Here is a 25,979-nt window from a genome sequence, read left to right as displayed (position 1 = left end):
ATAGTACTTAGGAAAATAACCTCGACGAACTCTCAGAATATTGGACTTACTACTTTGGCAACTTGAGCCCCTTCTCAATAATTTATTTTCCTTCCCCGTGAACTGCTTCCCATCTCGCTCAGCCCAAAGTGCTCCCTGGAACTTGGAGTCTCACAAGCATGATTTCCCCTTGAGTCGCTGGGCCTTGGAACTACCGAACCCACAATCCCAGGCGTTCTCCCGGGCCTCCGTGGGAGCTCGAATCTTATCTCTCCTCTCGTCTTTAATTTACGAGCAGGGAAAGAGAACTACAACTCCCGGCAGCACTTAGGGCTTCGCCTGCCTCCGCCTCTCTCAGCTGGCTTGAAGGTTGTTGTTGTTGTTGCTAAAAGATTAGTGGACCAGCTGGTTGCTCTCTGGGTAAGAGACGTCTTCTGTACTGGGGAAGGGGCATTTCTGTTTTCTCTCCTCCTGCTTTGTCTGTGTTACTGCTCGGAAGGATCAGATTTGGGGTGTATTTGGGGAGGGGGATACCCTCCCTTCCTCTGAGTTTTAATCAACTACACTTCCTGTCAGTACAGAAATCAAAATAAAAAAGGGGGCGGTGATTGCAAAGATTTTCATCCTCCCTGCATGAAAGGGGGAGAGAAAAGTGTACGAAAGGCTTCAGTAGGCCTGTAACTCTGAACTTGCAGCACAAAAGACAGGAGATTGGAAAAGGCAGTCGTTGAAAAAGGAAATTTCTGAACTAACCTAACCAATGATTAGTTTGAAAGAACTTTGATCTCTGTTCCACGTCGATCCCGTTTCCTTTATACATACATGAAGTTTTAGGTTTTGCGACACCCCAAATCTTCTCTTCCTGCTTAACGGCTGGGGGTACTCGCTGCCTGTGATCTTTCGCTCCTTTCTACTAATCTAACCTGGGTATCCATTTTGACTCCAAAAGTCTGCCCCCCTGCCAAAAAAATTCCCCCAAACCCCAAGCGTAACTGCGAAGAAGCTGCGAGGCTTGCGCGATGTGGTGTTTATTGGGGGAGAAGGCAGGACGTGATGAGGCTTGTGGCTTCTTGCAAGCCAATTTTCTTTGTTTGGCTTGGAGCTGCCCAGGCTATGCCGAGAGGCTGGCGCTTTTGCAGCAGAAGAGTTACAGCTTCTCCCCCAAGCAAGGAGTGGGGATGAAGAGCCGCCTCCACTCCCTAAAAGTCCACGCGGGCTCACTCGCCCATCAGAAACCGGGGAGAGAGCCTTGCGCAGGCCGCGCGCCAGCCCAGCGAGGCGCTCCATCTTCCCACGCCTCCGCCTCTTCCATAAGCGGCTTCGATCGCTGGTTTGTTTTGCTGGCCGTCTCCTCGGTCTCTGATTGGCGTTTCTCTTGAAGAAGCCCCGCCCGGGACCATAGTTGCTCCCCGGGAATGTGGCAACGGTGCCGGGAGCCGCCGGGCTGGGGTTCGTGAGCCACGTGGCTTGCCTGGATCACGCGGCGAGGAGCTTGTTCGCTTGGCATGCGGCGGTGGAGAGGAGAGGAGCGGAGAAAGTATCTCGTCCGGGCAGGCCCAGCTCCACCTGGTTTCGTAACAGGCCTTCTTTGTGAGGAAGGTTTGCCACGTCCGAGTTTTTTTCCCCTAGTTTACAGACTAAGATGGAGCGCCCAGGAGGGCTACAAAAGCACGCCCTTATTTATCTAAAGGGGAAAAACATCTTACATTTAAGATTCTTCCTCCCTCCCCCGAGGGTTAGATAGAGAAATCTCTTTCCCCTTTACAGTACTGTATTCTCCGCCTATGTAAGATCATCCCTTATTGTAAATATAAATTATTCGCAAGGACAGGAGGGTTGGTCTTTTCAGCTGAATGCTGCAGCTGGCGAGGAGAGCTTAATTCTTTTTCCTTTTCAAATAATACAAGAAGCTGAACAGCAGATTGAGGAAAGGTAAAGGAACCACTACTACAGTACTCTTAAGTTTTAAAAAAGGGACACATTTGTTGTCACAAGATGGCATTATACCTAGCAACTTGAAAAGGCAATTAGACAAATTCAGGGGAGGTAATCATACTGGCAATTAGGAAAAACATCTTCAAGCCCAGTTTAATGTTAACATGCAAGAAAGACAGCATAATGTGGAGTAAAACTGTATGAGCTGTCCAAAGTCACTTGAGATAGGCGGCTATACAAACTGAATAAATAAATAAAACAAAAAAAAATGGAATCATGGATAAGAACTGATAAAATAAAATGACCAGTGGCTGCAAGCCACTGTAGTATCATTACATGTCAAAAATGCCAAGGTGAATAAAATGTGGATTAATGACTTTTTTAAAAATAAAAGGTTTGCAGCATACATCTTCGATTTTAATAACAGGGATGCCCTCTAAGGCAGGGGGATTCTGGGAGTTGAAGTCCACACAGCTTCAAGTTGTTGAGGCTGAGAAACACTGCTCTGAGGGGATGCTGTTCCTCAGGATGGGAGTCTCAACAGAAAAGCCGTTCTTCCTTCCTGATACCCAAAAAATGACCATAGCAGCAGGACCAAGAGGGCATCCTGTGGTGATCGTAGCTGTCAGGCAGAATTCTATGGGAGAAAACATTTGGCTATCCTGATCTCAGGTTGTTAAGGGTCGACATACACAACCTTCATACAGTACTATCACCTTTCAAAGTAATCAGTCTTATGAAAAGTCCAAAAATGGGATAAGTAGCAAACCAAAAAAAAACCCCATGAGATAAGGAAAGGAAGGATAGCTAAATATCTCTTCATATCTCTTTATCCTTACAAAGCACCTTTGTTTCCACCCTATTCATACAGTGCTCGCTGCATAACTGTGTTTTGTTCTTTAAATCCCTCAAGTCTCACCAGCTCTGTCCTGATATGACTCCCTTGGTCTTCCCCTTCCTCTCAACCCATTCATTCTTCCTTCCTCTATTGGTTTTTAATTTGATCCACATTTATTCTTTCTACATGACCAAGCTACCACAATATACTTCTTTCATACTGGTTGCTCACTTTTGTATTTCGTCTGCACTCATTCATCACCCATTTTGCTTGACTCCTATCTTTCTTCTGCTTTGCCATGCTGTGCATGGTTCTTGAGTTACCCATTCCCACTTTTATGCTTCTAACGTGCCCAACTTTTATGTTTCTCCTAGCATGCCCAACTCTCACTTCCATGTTACAAAAACACTTCTGTGCTTGGCCATTTTAGTTTCTTTTGACATATATTCATTTCAGCAGGCCACATACTACCCATTACCTTTCTGCCAACATTTGCATGTCTTAACATTTCTCCATCCAGTTTCTAATCTGATGTCATCACGGGCATTCTTTACAGATTTGTCCACAAATGCAGCCAAAAGGACACATCTTTGTTTTAGTCCATGCCCTGTGTTGAATCATTAATTATTTCATATATGCTCCTATATTATTATTATTATTATTATTATTATTATTATTATTTGTTTATGTAATTGAAACCTATTCACTATATCATCTACTTTCTCTAAATCAACAATAGACTTTCTCATTCTTTTCTGTTTCAGACTTAGCCCACATATGCCTGGTTGCTTTACAAGGAGTTTACTGGTGAGTAGTACTGCAGTAAATTACAAAGGCAGGGAGTTGGCAGTGCAAGTACATGCAGTACTCCAGAAAATATAAGGAAGCATGACCTTGTTGACAGTTGCTCTTAAATAGGCCAGATGCAGATGCCAGCGCATCCTGGGACTGGGTTTTATTCCAGAGTTTTGACCTTCATCACCTGAGTTCTTCTGCATCTGTTCCTGCTGATTTTTGTGCTGATTCAGCCTTAGGTGGCTGATTGTTTGCTGACTTCTGAGGTTGGCATCCTGATGGATCATACCGTTCAGCCCAAAACACATTCACACAATTCTGAATGACCTACCAAAGAACAAAAAATTGATCTATGTACCTCCTGCAATGCGTGAAGCTACACTGCATTTCCAAATTTTGTTCATTGACACTTCTCATACCCCTTCAGTTAGAATTCTGCTGAACACCTTCCCAGGCAAACTAATCCCCCCTTGACTCTTTCAGCCTTTCCCTTTATATAGGAAAAAAATAATGGCATTCTTCCTATCATTAGGCACAGATGCAGTCTTCACATACGTATTAAATAAGCTATCATTCCATAGTCAAGCCACAATAATATTTTAACATTTATTTATGAGTTTTATTTACTACCACAATCTGATATGAACTACAGACAAGTGAAGAAAACAATAAAAAATAAAATTAATAATAGAATTAATAAAAGCCATTTTGGCACAGGTGACTCCACACGTATGAGCTCCTGTAAGTTTTTTGGAAGAGCAAAGTTTTTACAAGCCTCTGGAAAAGCATGAGATGTCTCCAGTTACACCATCTACACCTGCAGCCTTATCATTTTTCAACATTTTCTCAATCTATGACTTCTTTTCCCCCATTTTTTTAACATTAACATTTATAGCATCTGAAACAATTCAGTTCTTTAACATACTATCATTCTCACTTAAGTCTCTAAAATATCCCTTCCAGCATTTCCTCACTTCAATTTCTTCCCAGCTTAATTCATCACTCTTATTCTTACTCATTCACTCTGTAGTAGGTTCCTTCTTTATCACTTTTTACCCATTTTCAGAAGGTCAGAGTGTTTGACCTTGTGATTTAGCTACACTCCAAGAAAAGGTCTGCTCCAGCCCCCGCCCCCAACTTGGGGTTCACCCGATGTTTAATTTATATGCCCCATTTGCTGCAGTCAGGACTTGCTGGCTGGGATGATGATGATAGTTTACATGCCAGATAAGGGAAGGCTGGTTTAATCCTTCTTCAAGTAGCAGCTAATACCTTCTCTAGTGAAATTAATTTCACATGTGGGACTTGTTGGGGAGCACAGTTGGGGATTATGGGTGGATTAGTCCACAGCTCAGTTTGGATCTCCTGGAGGTCCAATTAGCCTGTTGCCTGCCAGGCGCTCAGCCCATTCACATGCTCTAGCTCTATATTTCCTGCCTCAGGCAGAGAGCTGACTTGATGGCCAAAAACAAGAGTGAACAGAAGTTAGATTTGGCTCTGCTAGTAGACCTCAGGGTAACTTGAAGTAGAATACCAAAAATCTCCCAACTCCCAATTGCTAACAATGCAAGAGCAACAATAGAGTCTTCTGCTATCATAAAACCAGGCTGCTGAAACAAAGAAAGCTGCATGGAAGTGGATTTGGTATAGGCAAAATAAATTCTAATACAGTAATGTCCTGGACCTAGCATGGTGCTGAGAAGCATTTACTTTTGTGTATTTCAGGCCCATCCCCACCATCATTTTGTACATCACTCTAGTCAGTGGATTTGGGGATCTAGTAAAAAAAAAGTATACCCAATATGTCTGAAATCTTATTTTCCTGCCATCCCCTTCGCCCCTACTGATTTACAAAGCCAGTTACATATTTTCACATGTAAATGTCTTAAGCCACATTTGGGTTTCACAAAAACGTGTGTATTTAAACTTTCTTCCATTTTCATGAAGGGGCTAAGCAACAGTAAATCACCACTGAAGTGCTCTGCTGTACTACGGAGTAGCAAATCGTCCTGTTTACGCCTAGATCTCCTAGGTTGAAGGAGGAGAAGGATTGTCAGATGCAGTTATATAATTGAGAGACCACGCTGGTTGCTGTTACAGTTTCATGGCCAAACTTGTTAATACTTGCTGTGATCCTTTGCTTCTCCTGTAAATGCCAGAAACAAGCAGCTATTATCTAGGCTACCTCCCACTGTGAGGGACTGGTCCCTTGCCTTGTTGACAGCCAATCTTTCTCATCCTGTCCTTGTAATGTTATGGTGCTAAAAAGCCAGGGCCTCAGCTTGGTTGCCTTGAAACAGATCTGCCCTTCAGTGCAAGGTTCCAACAAAAAGTTTCATTTCCACCAAACACTATATTAAAAAAAAACAAAACCTTGAAATTACATTACATTGCAAGTTTCTGATGAATGGCATAGAAGAAAAGTGTTTTTAAAGCACTTTGTAAGGTTCTGAACCACTTGGGGAAAAAGAATAAAACCCTCTCTTGCCAAATATTAGACTCTAAGAAAGGGTTCCACGGGTTTAAGATGCACCACAACCAAGAAAGGTCTGCCTCTGGATGCCTCCAACTTGATTTTTGATCCCAGGTGAGAAACTTGAAAGATCTTTGATGCAGGTTTATGTGATCAGAACAGGCTGTGTTCTGGTCTAACCCAAGCTTACATTTATTGTCCACGGGTAGTCCTCGACTTATGATCACAATTGGGACTGGAATGTCCATCGTAAGTCGTCATGGTCATAAGTCAAGTCACCGACCTGATTTTATGACCATTTTTCGGCAGTTGTTAAGTGAATTGCCATGGTTGTTAAGTGAATCACAGGTTGTTAAGCAAATCCAGCTTCCCTCGGTGTTTTTTTGCTGGTAAACAGCAAAAAAGTCACAAAACGTGATCACTTGACTGTGGGACGCTGCAATCAGTAGTAAATGTGAGCTGGTTGCCAAGCGCTCGAAATGCGATCATGTGACTGCAGGGGGGTTGCGACTTTTGCAATGCTCAGAAGTGCTTTTCAGGCTGTAAAGCACCCATTCTAAGGCCATCATAACGTCACACCATCGTTAAACGTACAGTCATAAGTCGAGGACTACCTATAATGTCAATTTAGAAGCCTTCATTTATTCACTTCCTAGGTTCAGTGTTTTTCACTCACATTTTCTGTAGGGCCCTATTTTCCTGTTGATATGTCTATGAAGGAAAGCTTGATGGCTTGCCATAATTTCCCTTAAAGGTTAGACAGGATTCAGACCTGTGCTTTGGTTTCCCACCTAGGTCATGGTAGGTGCTGGTGGGCCATTGGGCCTCACTGTCCCTCCTTTTAAAATAGATCGTGTGCAGTCAGCTGACTGTGACTTGAGCAGGTCAGTCACAGCAGTAAACATCCTTTTGAGATGAGTCCATTTTCTTGAAGACCCCCAATGAACTTCTGAAGGAAGTCATGGTTGTCCCCCTCCCCACAAGACAGATTGAAAAGTGCTGGATTCTTAGAGTAATGATGTTTTGAATTTTTTAAAAAAATTGGAGGCTATAGGACAAAGGTAAAGAACTATTGTGGCTCTTTGGATGTTATCAGACTGCAGTTTTTTATCATCCCTGGTCTTTGGCCATGCTGGCTGTGCCTGATGAGAGTTGCAATCCTACGCACCTGGAAGGCCCCAAGTTAAATGGACAATTTTAATCTGACTTGTATTTTTCCCTTCCTCCTCTGCAATGAAATCCCATAGCACAGCCTTCCCCAACCTAGATGCTCCCCAAACTGGGAAACTTCTTCAGTTCCCTGAATTCGCCATTGGTGATGGCTGTTGCTGAGGATTCCTGGAACACATCCACACTGTGGTTGGGTGTCCAGGGTGGGGAAGCCTGTCATAACCGCATCATTGCCCTCTAGGCCCAGGCTTAGTGAGTGGAAAATGGGCAGCTGTATATAGGACTTGGGGAAGGGAGTTAACAGAATGTAAAGAGCCTGTTTCACCTATATTTGTTACTAGTACCAATTAAGCAAGCTGCAAGAGAACACAAGCTCCACTGCATGAGGTTTTTCCCACCAGTCCCATACTTGGTACAGGTGGTCCCCATTTAGCGACTGCCTCCTTTAGTGACCCTTCGCAGTTCATCACAACAGTGATGAAAAAAGTAACTTTGCAACCAGTCCTTGTATTTATGGCCTTCACAGGTCTGCAAAGCAAAGGAAAGCTGAAGTAAGATCATAAGCATAGTTGTAGTTTCATTTAGTGACCGCTTTGCTTAACAACCAAGTTGCTGGTCCTAATTGTGGTCACTAAATGAGGATGACCTGTAGAGAACGACAGCAAAATGGTAAGAATTGGAAAGGCACCTGGGAGACCTTGATCATTCTAGTCCTTGATTGTTCAGCCGTGAAATGCCTTTGCAGGGGCAGGCAATAAGGCTTCTTGAATAAGAACCTTGCATAATAGAGATGCTTAAGAAATAATGATATTAGTAATATGCTGATGATGGCTTAATAAAGCTGCCAGGTGTGGTTCCTTCTCTTCCCCTCTTTCCACATGCAGGTGTATTGTAGAGAAAACCTGTCATCAATTTTAGCTCCTTGTTTTTCCTTTGCCCACTTGCAAACAGGATAAATCTACCTCTATAAATTCTGCGGCCGCCTCCACATGCAGCATTCATGCTGCTCTAGGATCACCCCTGTGCCCCTGTGATCCCACAATATTGCTCCTGTTTAGTAACTCAGCAATTAATTTCTGGCTCAAATGGAGTGCAACTCAAAACTCAGGAGTCCAGGTTTTCCCGCTGAAATGCAGAGGGGGGGCAGTGGAGGTTGTTTTCTCATCGCTGGGACCTCCTGATGCCTGTGCTCTCTCCAAATACCATTTGACTGTTCATGGATCAGTGAAATGGTAGCAGAAGAATGCTGCTAGGGTGGCTCTTCAGTTTTATCAATTGCGGTGATGTTTTTCTAAGGCACCAAATCAGTGAATTTGGAGCGGGGCGGGGGGCTGCCATTTTCTATGCTCTCCTGTTGGAGGGGGAGAGGGAGGGGGCACTGGGAGGGTACACTGGGTTCTTGTGGGGCTTCTTGGTGTCTTGTGGCTGGTTGCAATAAGAACGATCACAGTTCAGAGCAGAAGTGTTCCTGAGGGCTTGGGGAACGAAAATGATGGCAGGGTAAAACATCTATGGTCAGGCTGCTTAGGCAGATTTACTTTACTTTACTTTACTTTACTTTACTTTACTTTACTTTACTTTACTTTACTTTACTTTACTTTACTTTACTTTACTTTACTTTACTTTACTTTACTTACTTTACTTTACTTTACTATTATTATTTTTTTTTTATATTTCGCCTTTATTATTTTTTACAAATAACTCAAGGCGGTGAACATACCAATACTCCTTCCTCGTCCTATTTTCCCCACAACAACAACCCTGTGAGGTGAGTTGGGCTGAGAGAGAGCGACTGGCCCAAGGACACCCAGCTGGCTTTCATGCCTCAAGCAGGACTATAAGCAAACGTGGATTCCAGAGCATTTCCCTTTCAATATTACTTTCTTTCTGTCCCTTCAACATCCATCCTCTGAACCATTTGCTCGTCTGCCACCCTTCCCTGAACCCCGCAGCCCTTCCTTTGCTGAAATTAAGCCATTGTTGTTACAGCACTGAACTGTATTGGCTGTCACTTTTTAAAAAACATTTTTCTCCTGTTGCTCCTTTACATCATTAACTAGATGGTAAGTGCCTTGGGGGCAGAGTTTTTTCTTTTTTATATACATAGTGTACATACACGCTGCAACGTACCTGTAAACTGATGGTGTGGTATTAATAAACCATTGTGACAATTAATAATTAACCTGGGTATCCCAGTGATGGAAATACAATCTGCAAAGATTAAGAAGGCCTTCCTGTATATCGTGCATGGCTCTGTCCCTTCCTCCAGAAAGGGCTTCTGTCCACGTTCCATTGTACATGCACTGCCATTCCAATTGCTTATTCATATTTCCCTTTCAAAAAAACAATGGTTTGCGGAAAGCTTCTTGCTGTTGCAGAAAAAGCATATACTTTCGGATCAGAGTATGTGTGTGTTGGTCAAACTCATTCATGCGCGGTAAGCACTTTAATTCATTTACATAATTTAATTTGCGACTCCATCTGTAAGCAATACAAAAAATAATGCTTGCAAATTTGAGGACAAGGACAGGCAAAACGTTAAGTTGTATGATGAATGGGTAGAAAGAACAGGCTCTTCCATACTTAGTTTTAGAGCATGCACACTCACACATACCCATCCATCCCTTGCCTATGCCCAGCAGAAATGGAATAAATTCTGCAGGGATGATCAGAAATACAGCATATGGATTTCAGCTTTTTCCTGATACAGTTTATAAAAAATAAATTCCCTTCTCACCCCTATGGGTGTTATGTGTCTTCCTCAACCTCAGGTCCTCTACCAGAGGCCTGGGAGTTTGAGGGTTCTGCGCAGTGTCTTAGCTGTTCCTACCACTGCACTCTTCTGGACAAAGAGCTCCGATGTTGCTCCTGGGATCTGTTGGAGCCACTCTCCCAGCTTGGGGTGACAGCCTCGAGTGCCCTACCACCACTGGGACCACTTTGGCCTTCACTTTCCACATCTTCTCTGGTTCCTCTTTCAGGCCCTGGTACATACATACATACATACATACATACACAGACACACACACACACACACACACTGTTCTGATCCCTGAAGAGTAGGAGATAACGCCGTGCCCTAAGTCAGATTCCTTTTTCCTTTATCCTGTACTTCCACTCCAGTTAGCAGTGGCTCTCCAGGGTCGTCAGCAGAAAGGGAGGCTTTCCTCGGTTCTGCTACTGAAGATGGTGGGGACTGAGCTGTGGCCCTTCTCAACAGTTTATTGGTGCATAAAGCTGGCCTTGCTCACATCTTGGGCCATGTCCTGAGGTGTGCTTGCATGAATGCCAGAAAGGTGGAAGGTCCCCTGTGCAAGCACCGAGTCATGTTGGACCCTTTGAGGGGACGCTGCTTTCACAACGTTTTCTTGGCAGACGATAGAGCGGGGTGGTTTGCCATTGCCTTCCCCAGTCACCTTCCCCAGCAAGCTGGGTGCTCATTTCACTGACTTTGGAAGGATGGAAGGCGGAGTCGACCTGAGCCAGCTACCCGAGAGAGAATCCAGCTTCCTCTGGGATCTAACTCGGGTCGTGGGGAGAGTTTCAGTTGCAATATTGCTGCCTACCACTCTGTACCACACAAGGCTGTAGAGGGGGCAGAAATCTAGGGTCTCCTTCAAAGAAAGAGCAGAACTAACCAACAAGCCAAAGCAGGGTGGCCTTATGACATCTTGAGTAAGTTAAGTAGTATGCATTGCCATGCAAAAGAGACATCCCTCCCCCTTCTAAGGCCAGAATCTAAAACAGTCCACCTGCACAACAGGATGTTTGCCCATCAAGTGCCCCTCTGGCTGACTCAGCACCAAATCATGTGCTGGCAGAGCTGTAATATCCAGGAGATCATCTCAGCTGTTTCTTTGCACTATCAACCACTTTCATTTGCTTCACAGCCCAAGCTACTAAGATGGAAGAGGCACAGTCCCACCCCAGCGTAGTTTTCCTGAATGTGGCCTCAAGTTATGTACCCCATACCAAAGTGGAGTGCCACTACAACCTGCCACCTGGCCTGAAGCCATCCACCAGAGACTGGATTGGGATCTTTAAGGTACTGCAACTGGGGAGAAGCAGGATGATTGTGTTTGGGTATGTGTGGTCATGCTCAGGAGTTTTGGAGAATTTGTATTCTGCTGTATATGAACACCACACATTTTGTTACCTATTATTTTTTACCACTTGTAGTTCTGACAGTACTCAGTAAGTATACAGTAAAAAGCTAAAATCTCATTCAGATCCAGCTCCGCTCCTTGTAGCATCATGGATGTGGACGTGTCATTTTCTTAGCAACAGCATAAAAAGCTACAGACAAGATTTTCTGATGGTGTCTCATCCAAGTACCAAGCAAAATCTAAACCTCTATAGGTTACCAAAAGGCTGACTTGGTGCTACCATCTAGCTGGGTCATTCATATTTACCAGAGGAATACTTCATTCATTCATTCGTTCGTTCGTTCATCAAATTTGTCACCACCCATCTTCTCCCACTGGAGGGACTCTGGGCGGTTTACAACAATATACTCAGTAAAACAATAAATATATAAAATACATTATAAAATTACATATTATTAATAATATAAATAAAAATGAAGTCCAGATGGATGTATCTCATTCAGTCTTCATGTGGAAGGGGTACTTCAAGGCACTAGCCAACCCCAGGCCTGACTCCTCTCTTCCCCGTCCCAGGCCAGCTTAATCATTCCTTGATTAAGAAGACACATTTATTTATTTTATTTATTTTCCCACCTTTCCCACCTATTTATTTTCCCACCACTATCCCACCTTTATTATTTTTATAAATAACTCAAGGCGGCGAACATACCTAATACTCCTTCCTCCTCCTATTTTCCCCACAACAACAACCCTGTGAGGTGGGTTGGGCTGAGAGAGAGTGACTGGCCCAAGGTTACCCAGCCAGCTTTCATGCCCAAGGCGGGACTAGAACTCACAGACTCCTGGTTTCTAGCTCGGTGCCTTAACCACTAGACCAGACTGGCTCTCATGTTCTTCTGCATAGAATCACAATACCTTGCAAGTAGAAAGGCAGCACAGCACAGCTAGAACCTTAGATTCTCAATGTTCTGATTGCTGCTGCTGCTGTTTTTTAATTCATAAGGAATTTTGTGTAAGGAATTTGTGTAATTCATAAAGAATTTTGCATTAAAAATTCCTCTCACACACAAAGGTGGTTCCATCCAGTAGTGTTGGGGTTGCAATGGGCCTCCAGTTAACACAAATACATCTTCTAAGCTCCCTTCCCATTTCTTGCCTCAGGTGGATGCTTCTTCAGTACGTGACTATTATACTTTTGTGTGGAGTATAATGCCAGATGGTGGAGCTTCTGAAGGAACTCTTCATTGCAGCGTCCAGTTCCAAGGTGGGTATGTTCCAAGTGGCCCAGAGAAGATTCACCAGAGTATACACAGCTAAATGTTTTGAGTAACACTTGAAGTATGACTTCCTACCCAAGGCAGAATGGTGACATAAGATAAAGTAGGTAAATGGGACAACTGGCCTTATTGAACTTGGTTTCAGCAATCTGTCTGCCCTGCTCTTCATTTACAGAATATGAACGTAAGCATTAATACTGATCATGCTGCCATCCTGTGCTACATGCAAAATCTGATTTTCAACCAATCTGCAGCTGTTGTAAATATACAGCCATTTGCTTAACTTCTGTGATGTCACAGAATGTTCATTGTGGCATTTTTTACCACTAAGAGAGTGCTATATTAAGATGATGGCAAATACTGTGTTTCTTTATAAGATACATTCAAAACAGCTTAGAAAAAGCTCATGGAATACAATAAAATGGTCCACAGTGCTCAAATCAATTCCATGCAGCAAAACTGGGAGCCAAATGAAATGGCAATGTATACTAAAAGCTCAGCAAAGTAAAAAGATCGTTACAGTTCATCAGAAATTAAGAAGAGAAGACATGAACCAAAATTGAGATCCTACTTTCCTACCTCTGGTTTTCCTTATATGCTTTCATGTAAAATCCTTTTGTTTCATTGTAATCATGGTACGATTTTATTATTCTGTGTGTTTTTATCTGTGAGTCGGTGGGAATCCAGCGGTGTAAACGTTTAATAAATAAAGCCAGCCTCGTATCCAGAAGTCAGTAAGATAATACAGTGAACACATTTGTCCTTTCACAGCCAGCTACTTACCTAAACCAGGACTCCAGCAATATCAGTTCTGGTATGTGGATCGCCATGGGGAGGTGCGTGGTCAAAGTTCCCCTTTCCAGTTCAGCGAACCCCGTCCCATGGATGAGCTCGTCACTCTAGAGGAGGCCAGCGAGGATGGTGGGGGGACTGACATGCTGCTGGTAGTCCCCAAGGCCACTTTACTTGAGGTAGGACACTCTAAGCAACCCCTTGGGTTTCACTTTAAGCCAACATCCTTGACCCCAGGCCCTTTGAGATATTTCCTTCCTTGAGTATAATTTTTTGTGCTTTGTTGCTTGCTGTCTGACTGCAGCATTCAGCTCAGCTCAGGAAATCCTAAATTCAGATTTTCCCTCAGCTATGCATCTCTCTAGATTTTAGGCCTGTTTAGAGTTTCTCAACCCAACCTATTTTGTGTCGTTATTGTAGACATTCTTAGCATTCCTCAGAGAAGGGAAGGGATAGAAATAAACTCCGACAAGCTCATGTTTCCTGATTTTAATTGTTTCCATCTCATCTCCAATACAAAGGGAATGCTCATAATTTCTTTATTAAATACACAGGCTGGGATATTCTGACATAATTAAAGGTTAAACAATAACAGCAATTGAGGGAATTCCCTGGTGATTATACTTAGTGGGAAAATGTCCTGGTTGCTTCCTTTGAGTCAGCATTTTCACTTGCCACATTCAAACATGGAGGTACATCACGGCCCAAATTCAAGCTTCAACCTATGACCTGAGGGTTTCCTCAGCACTGGTGTCAGATGTTGGCCTTCTTGATGCTCTTGGTCTCCAGCTCCCATCAACTCCAGCTAACGTGGCTAGTGGTCTAGGATGTAGTCCAACAGCATCCGTACGTGCTCAGTCTGTTCTCTCAAGGCACAAAAATGAATGATATGGGGGAAGAGTTTTAAGATGCCCCTGGATTATCCATTCCTGGTACAAATATTAAAAGGCTGACTACCTGCTTTCATCAAGGCAAGACAGCAGAGCTTTTCATCCTTCTAGAACTGTACCAGGACCACTAAGCCACAGGTGGGGCATTTCATATTTCGGTTCGCCATATGAAAACTTTATTCCAGTATCTGAAGGCTGGGATAAACTCTTCCCTGGCATGCTGAGCTTTCCTTGTGCAGGGTTGTTGTGTAAAAAACAATGGAGCGTACAAATAGCCTTGAAATATTTCAGCCTGGAATTATTGCCTGTATTATGATTTAATTTTTAATCCTGAGATAGCAACGCAAGGACAGTAACATTCAGCCCACTGAGTGAATGCGTCCCCTGACTGGTGTCTTTGTGCTTCGGTATCCCTCCCCGCTGCTTCCCAGACTCAGCTGGAAGAGAGTCGTCAGGAACAAGGAGCCCTGTTGCGTGAGTCCTGCCGCCTGAAGGAAGAGGTTGAAGAACTGAGAAGCCGTGTGGCAGAGCTGGAGACAGTGCTCGGCTCCTTGCGTGATGAGCACACCAAGCTGGCTGCACAATATAAGGCAAGGCAGAAAGCAGGGATCTCCCGTAGGACTTGCCAGCCCTTCCAGATCCCACCTCTTCCCAAGCTTCAGGAAAGGTGTTGTGTCCCATTATCTCACTGTGCAAAAGCTCAGGTGGCCACTAAACTTTGTACAACACCTGACTCCAAACCTGAAGCGAGATCTGGGTGTCCCTTTTGTACAGATGAGGGATGCCCCTCTGCCTTAACACTTGCATCAGATTAGCTCATTTGTTTGTAAAATGATTATTCAAATGCAATGATTATTAAAATGGCTGCAAAACATGTTCCCATGTAGCAGTTTCAGAAGAACATTAGTAGGAAAGGAGTATATTTCCATCTCCTGCTTTGCAGCACCCAAAGGTGTCTGGTTGGCCATTGTGAGAAATACAGTTCTGGATTAAAATGAGCCTTAGCCTGATCCAGCAGAGTTATTCATATGTTGTTATGTTCATTTTGTCAGCAAAATCAGGTGCTGGATTTTCAGATTTCACTCAAATGTTTATGGATGTCGCTCACTTTTCTTCCTCTCTACCCACAACTAGGAACTGTCAGCTTCTTATGCAGAAATCTCCAAGCAGAGAGACACTCTGAGCATTCAAGAAACTGAGCACTTGGCCCGAATCCAGGAACTGGAGGGTGATATCCACGCGATGGGGGAGAAGATGCTTCAGAGGGAGACGGAATTGGACAGGTCAAGGCCATGCCCCAGAGAGCACCACAAGTGCAATCAAAAGGGAGATAGATAGATGGTAGATAGCTAGATAAGGGCAATATCCTGTATGCCAGGGATAGGCAGTCAGAGTCCGGTTGAGTTCAGATTAGAATTCCTGTCAACTCAGACTATTAGAATTTTCTAGGAGCCACGCACCTGGAGGGCATCAGGCTGGGATGGACTAAATTACATCTTCTCATATGCTAAAGCCAGAGTCATCATGAAATCAATACTCTGTGGCATTCTAACTCAACCTCAAGGAACTGTCTCAGGATTTAATGTATTGTGCCCTAGTTTCCATTGTCCTGAACCATCTTTAAGCTTGCAGAGATTCCTTTTTGACGTTGATGAGAGTTGTTCCAAAGCAGAACAGAGTATCCTTGGTCTTATCGGAGGATGTTAACTACCATTCAGGTCATGAATTAAATATAGGTGGAGGAGGTACAAGAATGAAGGAAGTTTAGGGATCAATATTGATTTTTACATTGATTATAACAGCCCACTCTCAGTGAATTAGATTCTGTTGGAGAATGTTTTCATTCAGAGAAGTTGATTCATCTAACAGCCTAGTGATGCCTTGAAATCAATGGATTGTGGCCAAAGCATCATCTTAGAACTAGGCTGCTGGGCTAATGGATGCTCATTCTATATCTGTGTTTCTCAACCTTGGCAACTTTAAGCTGTGTGGACTTGAACTCTCAGAATTCCCAAACCAGCATTGCTTTAAGTTGAAGTCCACACAGCTTAAAGTTGCCAAGGTTGAGAAACGCTGCTCTGTACTGAGGAAGATGCAGAGATGGAACTAAAGGGCTCCTCAAAGCCCTCTTCTAGAGGTGCCCCTGGATAGAAAGGGCTCAGCCGATGTTCCTCAGACATGCATGTACACTTTCTATCCTAACTTTGGATCCTTTCTGCTGCAGGGTGAAAGACATAGTCAAGTCTCTGCTGAGGGAGCAGGAGCACATCCACCATCAGCTCAAGGAGGAGAATGCTGAGAAAGAGCAGTACCAGGTGAGCATGGAACAGCAAGCTTGAAAAGAGGGACACAAAAGGAAGCAGGAAACCAGAGCTGGTGTGGTTAGCCAAGTGGCTGGCATGTTCCAAGCACATCCTTTCTCCTTTCCAGGTCAAGCTGCAGGCTTCCAAGGAGGAGAGCCGTAGCCTGGCCTCCGACTTGCAAGAAGCCAAGACTCGTCATGGTGAGAAAGTCTCCCAGGCTCTCATGCTGCAGGAGGATATTCAGAAGTTGCAGCAGAAGCTGGCAGCAGCTAACCGCCGCACTGTAAGTACACAAAGACAGGAATCCTCTAGGAATATGACAAATAAGGTTCGTCAGGTCCAGTGTGCTGCCTCCAATGGGGTGACCTTGGTGTTCTCCCAGAACTTCTCAAGCAGGGGAAGGCAGGCAGACAGCCAGCCAGCCTTAACAAGCCTATCTCCAGCACCTAGTAAGTGCTGTCTTTATGCAGGACCCCCTTTTTGCCCATCCTAAATGCAAGTAACAGTCCCATTTCCTTGGGTATAGAGCCTTCGGTAGCCCTTTTTCAGCCCTTATTCAGTGGATAACTCCAGTCCAACGGTCTACGCTGTTTCTGTAGTCAGAGGAGAGGTGACACTATAGTTGTAGTTTGCAACAAAAAGGGATCTGGTAATCCAGGATTCCAGAATGATATTTTAGACTCTGACAAAATGCAAGCTTGGACAAGCAAAGCACAGACCAGGACATGTCATAGGCAAAAATCCTAGGGTGATGTTGCTTAAGGCTCAACCCTTTTTCTCCAATTGTGTATTTTGTGGAAGAAGATTCATGTACAAAACAACACCAGGTTCTACCAGGAGCCTCATGGAATTAGTTTTGAAAAGCTCTTTAGGAGAAATAAGGTATTTAATTGTAGGGGAAGTCCCCTAAAGCCTACAGACTTTGCTTTGTAGATAGTCTTGGAACACACTTGCAACAAACAGAGCTGGTTTCATGTTCAGGGAATGAAAAACGACTGACAAAAATCTGCCAGGTCTGATCTAGGTGAAACCACTTTTGCTTGCAGGGTAGGGGAGCAGGTAGGTGGGAACCAGGACCCAAGGATTTATTCTTAGCCCAGGGAAAGAAGCTAGATCAACCTCTTTGGGAGAGTTGGAAAAGTTTTTTTTGTACAAGAAGGTCAGAGCTTGAAAACCTGAAATGCATCCAGTATTGGATGATGCTCCCCAGTGCTTGTGCTTGCTGGGACAGAATCCCACTTCCGGATTATAAAGTATGTTGAACCCTAATGGCTAGTATTATAGACCCCTTGTTCTCTTTCTGGAGCTCTCATAATGCCATGAAGGGAGGGCATGGCCTCCCCTTCTTCTCTTGTGCCTCTTCACCTCAGTCTTCCCTCTTCCCAGGCACAGATGGAGTCCTTGTGTGAACAGCTACGCACCACACAGGATGTCCTTGCTGCCAGCCAGCAGAAAGTGGCACTGCTAGGGGAAGAGCTGGCCAGTGTGGCCTCCATCCGAGATCGCACCATCTCTGATCTCCACAAGAGCCGCCTTGAGGCAGCCGAGATCAACATCAAGCTTGCTGACATGACCCTCAAGTGGAAAGAAGGCAAAGGCCAGTGGTGGAAGGAGAAAGCCATACTGTTGCAGAACATGGAGGTATGTGGGACGCTTGTGCATGTGATCCCCTAAGTGAGTTGAGCAAACTTCTGATTTTTTCTTCCCTTCATCATTTACGTTCCCTCTCTCTTCTGAGAGGTCAAAGCCATGCACGTGGGGACCTTACCTCATTTACCTTCGCAACAGTCCTGTGAGATAGGTTGGGCTGAGAGGATGCAAATGGCCTGGAATTATGTTCCATGAGTTCTATCAAGTGGAGTTTTGAAACCAGATCTCCTTCATCCAGGCCAGTATTTTCAGCACTATACCATACTACTCCCTTCCTCAATCCACGCACACATTGCCTATTCTCTTTGTATTGGGGAGGGAATAAAGCAAAAGGGTCCTGACGCGCATTGGTGCAATCATTGATCTTTTGTTTTGGATTGAAATTAAACTCTGGGGAAGTTTTTAAATCAGTTTTGCATGCAGAAAGAACAAATTCCCCAAGCAGTTGAATGCCAAGATTTAGTGTTTGGGGGTTTTGAAAGAAAAAAGAAAAATATGGCTTTGGAAGTAAATTATTCTGTATTTTAAAGCACCCAAATGCTTCCCCAGATACCCTTTCTAGGGAATGTTTCATGCATGGAATGAACTTTTCCAACTATGCCTCACTAGATTATCTTCTATAAGGTAACTAAAGCTAAATCTTTTTCAGAGGGAAGAGATAAAAGCAGGGTGCAGAATTTTATCATTTCAGATTTTATGTGTAGAAATTTGGAACATTTGAGTTTGAAAGTAGATGTTTTGACATTACAAGGAGTGTCCCATTGTTCTTCCAACTATTCTGGAAGTGTTCCAAGCTTAAAACAACCCTGTAGAATTGGTGTTCTGAGCTTGAAATAAGTGTTCTGAGCTTAAAGTGGGGCTAGTTTGAACACTTCTAGTAAGGTCCAAACAGTCTTGAAACATATCCAGTGAGGTCTGAGTAGCTGTTCCGAACTCCGGATGGGATGATTTGCACTTGAAAGGTTTCAAATTTGAGGTGTTTTACTTGACTATTCAGTAGAAATCTCATTTCATGTTTGATTTTTTGTACATTTGTTAAATGTTCTCAGTATGAGCACAAACTCACATTTTCAGCACCCTAATTTGCTCTGTGGGATCCCTTTTATTTTGTCAGGAGTGTGGATCTTGTGGTGGACTATTCTGTTGCTATTGACTACATTGAGTCCTCTTTGGGGTATTTTTTTGCACTTCCCGCACTCTGTTCAGGCAGGGACAAATTTGCTGCTAAATCTACACACGACTCCTTCCTAACCTAGCTGCTCTTTAGAGTTGTGGATGTCTGCACTAAAATTTCCACCAGCTCTGTCAGCGTGGTCATTGCTGTGGAGTGCGTGGGAATTTATATATTTATTTTTATTTATTTATTGAATTTATATAGCCACCCATCTCACTTGCATGGGACTCTGGGCGGCATACACAATTAAAACGAAACTAAACAGTCTTCATAATTTATCCATTAAAACCAATTAAAGCCAATTAAAAAACTGTAATAACAACAGTTATTGTTGTTTAGTAACATCTAGAAGACCTTGGGTTCTCCAGCCCTGCATATTTCATGGAGAATCTGACCTTGCCCAGTTCTTCAATAGCTTTCCAGAGAGCAGAGCGGGGGGCAACCATCTCATCCTGCACTGACCATACCTTTCAAATTTATGGTTTTGGTAGGCAGAGAAGGATAAGATCCTGAAGCTGAGTGCTGAGGTTCTGCGTCTTGAGAACAGCTTGCAAGAAGAGCGGGCACAGTGCCAGGTGTTGCGTATGGAGCTGGCACAGGAACGGGATGCCAGTCTGGTAAACTATGGCCCCTGGAAAAAGGATTCCATCACTCAAGGCAGGAGGGAAAATAGCCACTTTGGGCAATGATTTGAGTCCTCTCACAAGTAGAAACTGTTTACAGGTTGTTTAAGATTGCCAAGCTTCTGGGAAGGTATTACATTTAACTTCCTTGCCTGCTTCATAGATGGGCTGCAAGACATGCTTACCAACTGACTTCCTTGCCTTGCAAGGATCACCAGCATAGAAAGTTTTGAAGAGAGCTCTTTCCAGTGCCCTCACACCCTTGCAGGGCACATGGGTCTTTCTATGTCTTTTTGAAGCATTGACTAAAGACCAGCAGAGCCCATCACTCCATTTCATTTCTCTCCTCTCTTTCCATTTGCCAGTCACAATCCTGGTGTCGCTGACCATCCCCAGTCCTCACTGAGAAATTTTTATGCAGACCCTCACAGTCCTGTTTCGACAGAAACCCAGTTGTCTGGCTAGATGCAGCTACAGCAGCATTTCTCAACCTTGGCAACTTGAAGATGTGTGGACTTCAACTCCCAGAATTCCCTAGCCAGCTTGCTGGCTGGGGAATTCTGGGAGTTGAAGTCCACACATCTTCAAGCTGCCAAGGTTGAGAAACACTGATCTACAGAATAGTTCTTCCTAATTTGGGTGCTCTTTAGCGTCATTAGGACTGCAACTTCTCTAGTTCCATCTTGAACATACTGGCTGGGAAGTCAAAAAATTGTTCTCTCACCATATCAGGAGAGCACCAAGTTAGGGAAGGCTTCAATGGATCCAGCATGCCAGTTCTCTTATTCTAAATAAGCTTTGCTGGTGCAGACTTTAAGACAGGCCTGGACAACATACGGCCCAGGGGCAGCACAAGACCCACCAAGCAGCCTTGTGTAGCCTGCTGCAGTTTTTTCAAAAAGTCAATAAATTCACCGCCGCCCCAAAAGATGCGCTGCCGAGCGCCTCCAGGCCTCACTGCTGCCACTATCTCCAGCACTGCCTCTGCTCTCCTAGCTGCCGAACAGCTGATCAGCACACCAGGTCTTCCTTTGTGGCCCACAGATATTTTTAATTCTTCAGTGCAGCCCTTTCCCCTCTACCAGTTGTGCAGGCCTGCTCTAAGAGGCAAGTGTGGTGGGACAGTAGACCTCCAAAAGAAGAAGTCCAAAGGACCTCTAGGGAATGGAGATGACCAGTGGAGGGGAGGCTCTGCCCCATAGGTGAAATAGAGGCCCTAGAAAATGGAGAAAGCTTTCCAGCTGATGAAAGGAGCTTTCTTAAATTCCCACCACGGAATATGAGCGTTGAATAGTTAGTTCCACAGTGGGCTTCATAACTCTACATATGTATTATTCTAATACTCTACTCTGGCAAATGTCACTGTTGCCCTCATTAGGTTCAGGTCTCTGAGAGCCGCCGGGAGCTGCGGGAACTACGGGCTGCCCTGCAGGTTGCCCAGAAGGAGAAGGAGCAGTTGCAGTCCGAAAAGCAGGTTGGTGTGGCGTCCACCTGAAGGGAAGAAATGCTTTCTGTGACCATAGCCTGACTTTGGTATGAGAAGATGATACGGAGTGGCAGGAGGAATGTGCTGCAGTTCAGGGGCTTAATGCTGAACCTGTTGCCCATTCCCTGCCTTCAGGAGTTGCTGGTGTACATACGCCGCCTTGAAGAACGACTGGAGAAGGTAGCAGATGAGAAATGGAGTGAATCAGTTCTGGTTGATGAAGAGGAGACGGTTCTGGATGCTCCTGGTCAGTCCCATCACCACCACCACCTTGCAGCCCTGCCAGTTTCTAAATATGTGACCCCAATCCATGCCATCAGTGACACAGGGGAAAAAAATAGGGATAACTTTCTCAGCATGAAGACTTTGTTGAGTTCTGAAACTAGTCTTGTAAATCTAAATTTTCAGGCATCCTTTAACTTATCCAGAATACTGGGGGCAGGGGTCTTGATGGAGTTTACCTTGAGGCTTGAAGCTGCTTCCCCAGAATTTTGTTTCAGCTAAATCTTTTCTTCCCATCTGTAACCTGGAATGGGCCATGTACAGTATTGTTCTCTGGGGTTGATGGATTTTAATTCCCATGAGTCCATGGCCGATGATGAGGAATGATGGGAGCTGCAGTGCAGCGACATCTGGGTACTAAATGTTTACTACCCTGAGTAGGGCCACAATTGAGAAGAACTGTCTCTAGACTTCGTAGTTCTTCCATTCTTTTCCCACTCCGAGTATTCCATAGTGAAGCTGTAAAGCCAGACTTCAGGTTTTGTGAGATACTTCTTTTGGGTGGGTGGAACATCCTTTCTTAGGAACTTCCAGCAGGAGAGCCTTTTGCTTCCCTCCCCCACATCCATGCCAAGCACATTAGGAAGCATTTATTATCCTTTTTTCTTTCTTTTCGGTGCCTTCAAGTCCATGTTGACTCCTGGAGACTGCCTGGCTAAGTCCCTACAGTTTTCTTGGCAAGGTTTTTTGGAAGCGGTTTGCCCTTGCCTGCCTCCTAGGGCTGGAGAGAATGACTGGCCCAATGTTTGCTGGCCCCACTCAGAAGGGCCCTTTAAGCCGGCTTTGTGCTTAAGGTGGGACTAGAACTCAGTGTCGCCTGGTTTCTAGCCTGGTGCCTTAACCACTGCACCAGACTGGCTCTCTCTCCTCTTAACTAAAATCAATTCAGTTCCATTGACAAGAAGAGAAGAGGGAGAAGGCAACCGAAGCAGGGAAATGTCGGATAACTTCCTGGGATCGAGACAAGTCTGGTGTGAAGAGGGAGAGGAAAGGGAGAGCAGAGATAAAGCAAGAAGGGGCCAGAGCTGGCATTGCTGTGGCAGGGGCCAGCAACAACAGCACAAAAGCCCTTGTTCTTAGCATGGCTAAAGCTTTTCGAGGGCTCCAGCCTTCTTGTAGGAATGTTCTACAGACTTGGAGCACCCTGCCTTGAAGTTCCCTTTTGGAGGCAGGAACTTGGAAGTATCCCTCCCGGCAACCCTGGATTAACCATTTAGCAAAATAAGCATGGGCTTAGGGCACCAAGGGAAGTGGGGTAGATCTACCTCCTGGGCAGATACCCGGTTTCAGTTTCAAACCCCACTACGGGGCTAACTGGAGCAAACAGATCAGTGTATTTCTCTGCAAGGTCAGTCTCTGCCGGGAGCATCATTGCTTCCTGGGGAGATTCGTTTCCCCACCACCACCACCACCACCTAACTGCTCACTGTTCTCTTTTCCTACCCCGTCTTCTCCTTCATCTCCATCTTCCAGGCTCCCTGGACTGCCCGCTGTCTGACTCTGAGGATGAATGCCCTGAGGACATGCGCCTGCCTGCCCAGCTCAGTTCTTACAGCCTGTGTGACACCCGGGCAGCGACCACCACGCCACCCTGTGCCCATGGGCCGTCTCACACAGTGGTGATCAGCCAGCCTGCACCTCTTGCCAGTCAGATCAAACAGCCACCTGAGGATTCCAGTTCTGACTCGGTGAGGCCCTGAGAAGCAGGGAGGTACCCAGCCCAGCCCACAAGTAGATGTCCAAGGCAAAGGGTGAAAGAGTTGCTTTGGGGATCCAGACGAGAACCGTCTAACCCGGGATAGGGCAGCTGTCTTGGGGTTTTGAAAGCACACTGTGAGTGCCTCCATGCAGTGGGTTCCTTGGAGGAGGTCTTGTACTTTCACAAAATGCCGGCTATTGTGGGCACAGACATTCAGAAGACAACCTGATGAAAATGCTCCCCGTCAACCCACTAGCCTCTCCTAAGGGACGCTTCCTATCACGCTTGCTTAGTTTCTTATCTTTTGGGGGCAGGAATACACAGGGCTGCAGCTACTCTCTTTTTTATTTCCTTAGTGTCTGTCAGATCCAGGGGCATTCCTGGAAATAAGGTGTGTGTGTGCACATGCACGTGCACACATGTACTAAAGGCCGGTGTGCTTACATTCCATCATACCAGCTTTCCCATTAATTCAGAGAAAATATAATAATAATAATAATAATAATAATAATAATAATAATATCAGGAAGGGGCAAGAAATGTGATTGGCACCAAGCGAAGGGCCTGCTGAATAGGGGCCCTACACATCTTCTGATCCTGCTTACCCTGATTAGCTGCAGCTCTCAAGAGTTTTTTGGAAAGGACTCATGGGAGTCAGACGAAGGCTTCTTTTAGCTGGAGGGACTGAACCTAGATCTTCTCTCGCCAAACAGGTGTCCTGGAAGGAAGATTCTACTCGCTTGCATACCTTGCAGATAACCTGAGGTGCGGGAGTGGTTTGCCCTCCAGCATAGGAAGAGCAGGCCAGCTGTTCATTAGCAAGAGCAAAAGTCAAGCATGCTGAAAGCGTGTCTCTCTGTGTTTGCAGGAAGCAGAGGATGAGAAGGCGGTTCTGATGGCAGCTGCCCAGAGTGGTGGTGAGGAAACCAACCTCCTCCTTCCGGAGCTGGGCAGTGGCTTCTGTGAAGTGGCCAGGTGAGGGGAGGTTATTCCATTTGTCCTGCACTTCCTCTTCAGAGATGGGAAGGTTGGGAAGCTGCTGTCCTCAAAGGCTGCTGTCCTTTGCACAGTGAACCCTGTGGGAGAACGAATGTTCCGCACTATGTCAGATGATCAGTTTATCAAACTTCAGATTTTGAGCTGTCCCTTTTTTAATGTCCCCCCCCCCTTCCCCATGTTTTTTCATTTATGCTCAGTGGGCTGACAGGGCAGCAGATGTCAGAACCATCCGGAATGGGCGCATCTCCCTTGGACCTGCCCTCACCAGGCTTTTGGAAGGAGTGTCCCATCTGTCACGAGCGCTTCCCACCCGAGAGTGACAAGGAAACTGTTGATACGCATGTTGACGGGCACTTCTTTTTTAGCACCCATGACCCCTTTACTTTTGAATAAGCTTCTTGTCTCCACCACCACTATCACGTCCCCTGGTTTTCCCCTCTCTCATTTCAGTGAGATTCGGGCTGGTTCCTTCCCTCTCTTCTTGCTTCCGTAGAGGGTTTGTTAAGATGAATGAATTATCCAGCACAATCCCATCATCTAGTTGGTGGCTGTAAAAAACGGTTGTCTTCCAGAGACTCTTTCCAAAGCAGAACAGTCAGAGCCAACTTCCACCAGGAGTTGCATCCTCAGAGGTGGGAACTAGGTGATACTAAGCTGTAGCAGGATGGACCTCTCACCACCATAGAGTAGTAGCTGTCCAGGGCATTTGGTGCGATCTGCTACAGACACCCACAATCACTTTGCCTTCTTGTTTGCCTGCCAGTTTACCAGTGCTACCAAATTCTTGAAAATATTTGTATCTGCAAAACCCACCAAATATATGTAGGTCCCCACTATGCATATGCTGAGTATGCGTTATGGCTCCTAGGCCTTGCAAGGAAGTCAGCTGCTTCCACACTGCCCAGTGACCGTGTTCTCCTCACTACAGAAGGTCATGATACTCTGGCATGTGCCCTCTGTAGACTTTGTAGAAAATCAGGAGCAATTGCAACTGAGATATGGTAGGCAGGCAAATAGGTACAGGGAAGAAGAGTCTTCCGTTCCCTTATCAGTGGCAGCTGTATTGAGACGGATGGGAGGGGATGAGAGTTGTATATTATTGGGTCTCCACCTAACCGTGCACTCCCGTATTTGGTTCTCCTGTTACAAGGACCGCTTATCCCTGGCCTACAGGTCCAATAAGATTCCTTGTGGCTGATTTCAGCTGAGATCCAACCACACCTGGGGCGTTATCGACTCTGTACTCCTGCAATAAACCAAAAGTCAGCATTGATGGAGAAGTTCAGAAATTAAGGAAATGGGTTCCTTGGTTATAAACAGTAGGCTGAATGTATATATACAACGCAAGGGTTTGGAGAAAAGAATGTGAGGGCAGAAATGTCCATGTTGGGAGGGTACTTCTCTCTTCTCAGCGTTGAATGGAACAGGCCAGCCACAGATGGAAGCTCTGCCCACCTATTGTTTAACTCCTGAGTATGTGAACAGAAAGAAAGCAAATGAAATGCAAA

General features: G+C 45.0%; 1 protein-coding gene across 1 annotated transcript; it reads left to right on the top strand.

Moving 5' to 3' along the window:
- Nucleotides 1-307: 307 nt before the first annotated feature.
- On the top strand, nt 308-25,979 carry CALCOCO1 (calcium binding and coiled-coil domain 1). The gene is made up of 15 exons (XM_063293844.1): nt 308-399; nt 11,081-11,235; nt 12,458-12,560; nt 13,345-13,544; nt 14,687-14,845; nt 15,390-15,538; nt 16,480-16,570; nt 16,686-16,841; nt 17,945-18,199; nt 19,874-19,999; nt 21,384-21,479; nt 21,627-21,738; nt 23,247-23,461; nt 24,341-24,447; nt 24,669-25,979. The coding sequence occupies exons 2-15, from the start codon at nt 11,095-11,097 to the stop codon at nt 24,862-24,864; spliced, it is 2,106 nt and encodes a 701-aa protein (XP_063149914.1). The 5' UTR covers nt 308-399; nt 11,081-11,094; the 3' UTR covers nt 24,865-25,979.

The sequence above is a fragment of the Candoia aspera genome, chromosome 2, assembly GCF_035149785.1.
Source record: "Candoia aspera isolate rCanAsp1 chromosome 2, rCanAsp1.hap2, whole genome shotgun sequence".
Taxonomy (NCBI): Eukaryota; Metazoa; Chordata; class Lepidosauria; order Squamata; family Boidae; genus Candoia; species Candoia aspera.
This window is presented reverse-complemented; position numbering and strand designations above follow the sequence as displayed.

Excerpts from the sequence above, each read along its gene's own strand:
- CALCOCO1 (XM_063293844.1), top strand. The coding sequence starts at position 11,095 with ATGGAAGAGGCACAGTCCCACCCCAGCGTAGTTTTCCTGAATGTGGCC. Across the intron at positions 21,480-21,626 it reads AGTTGCAGTCCGAAAAGCAG|GAGTTGCTGGTGTACATACG; the intron begins GTTGGTGTGGCG and ends CCCTGCCTTCAG. Across the intron at positions 23,462-24,340 it reads AGGATTCCAGTTCTGACTCG|GAAGCAGAGGATGAGAAGGC; the intron begins GTGAGGCCCTGA and ends CTGTGTTTGCAG.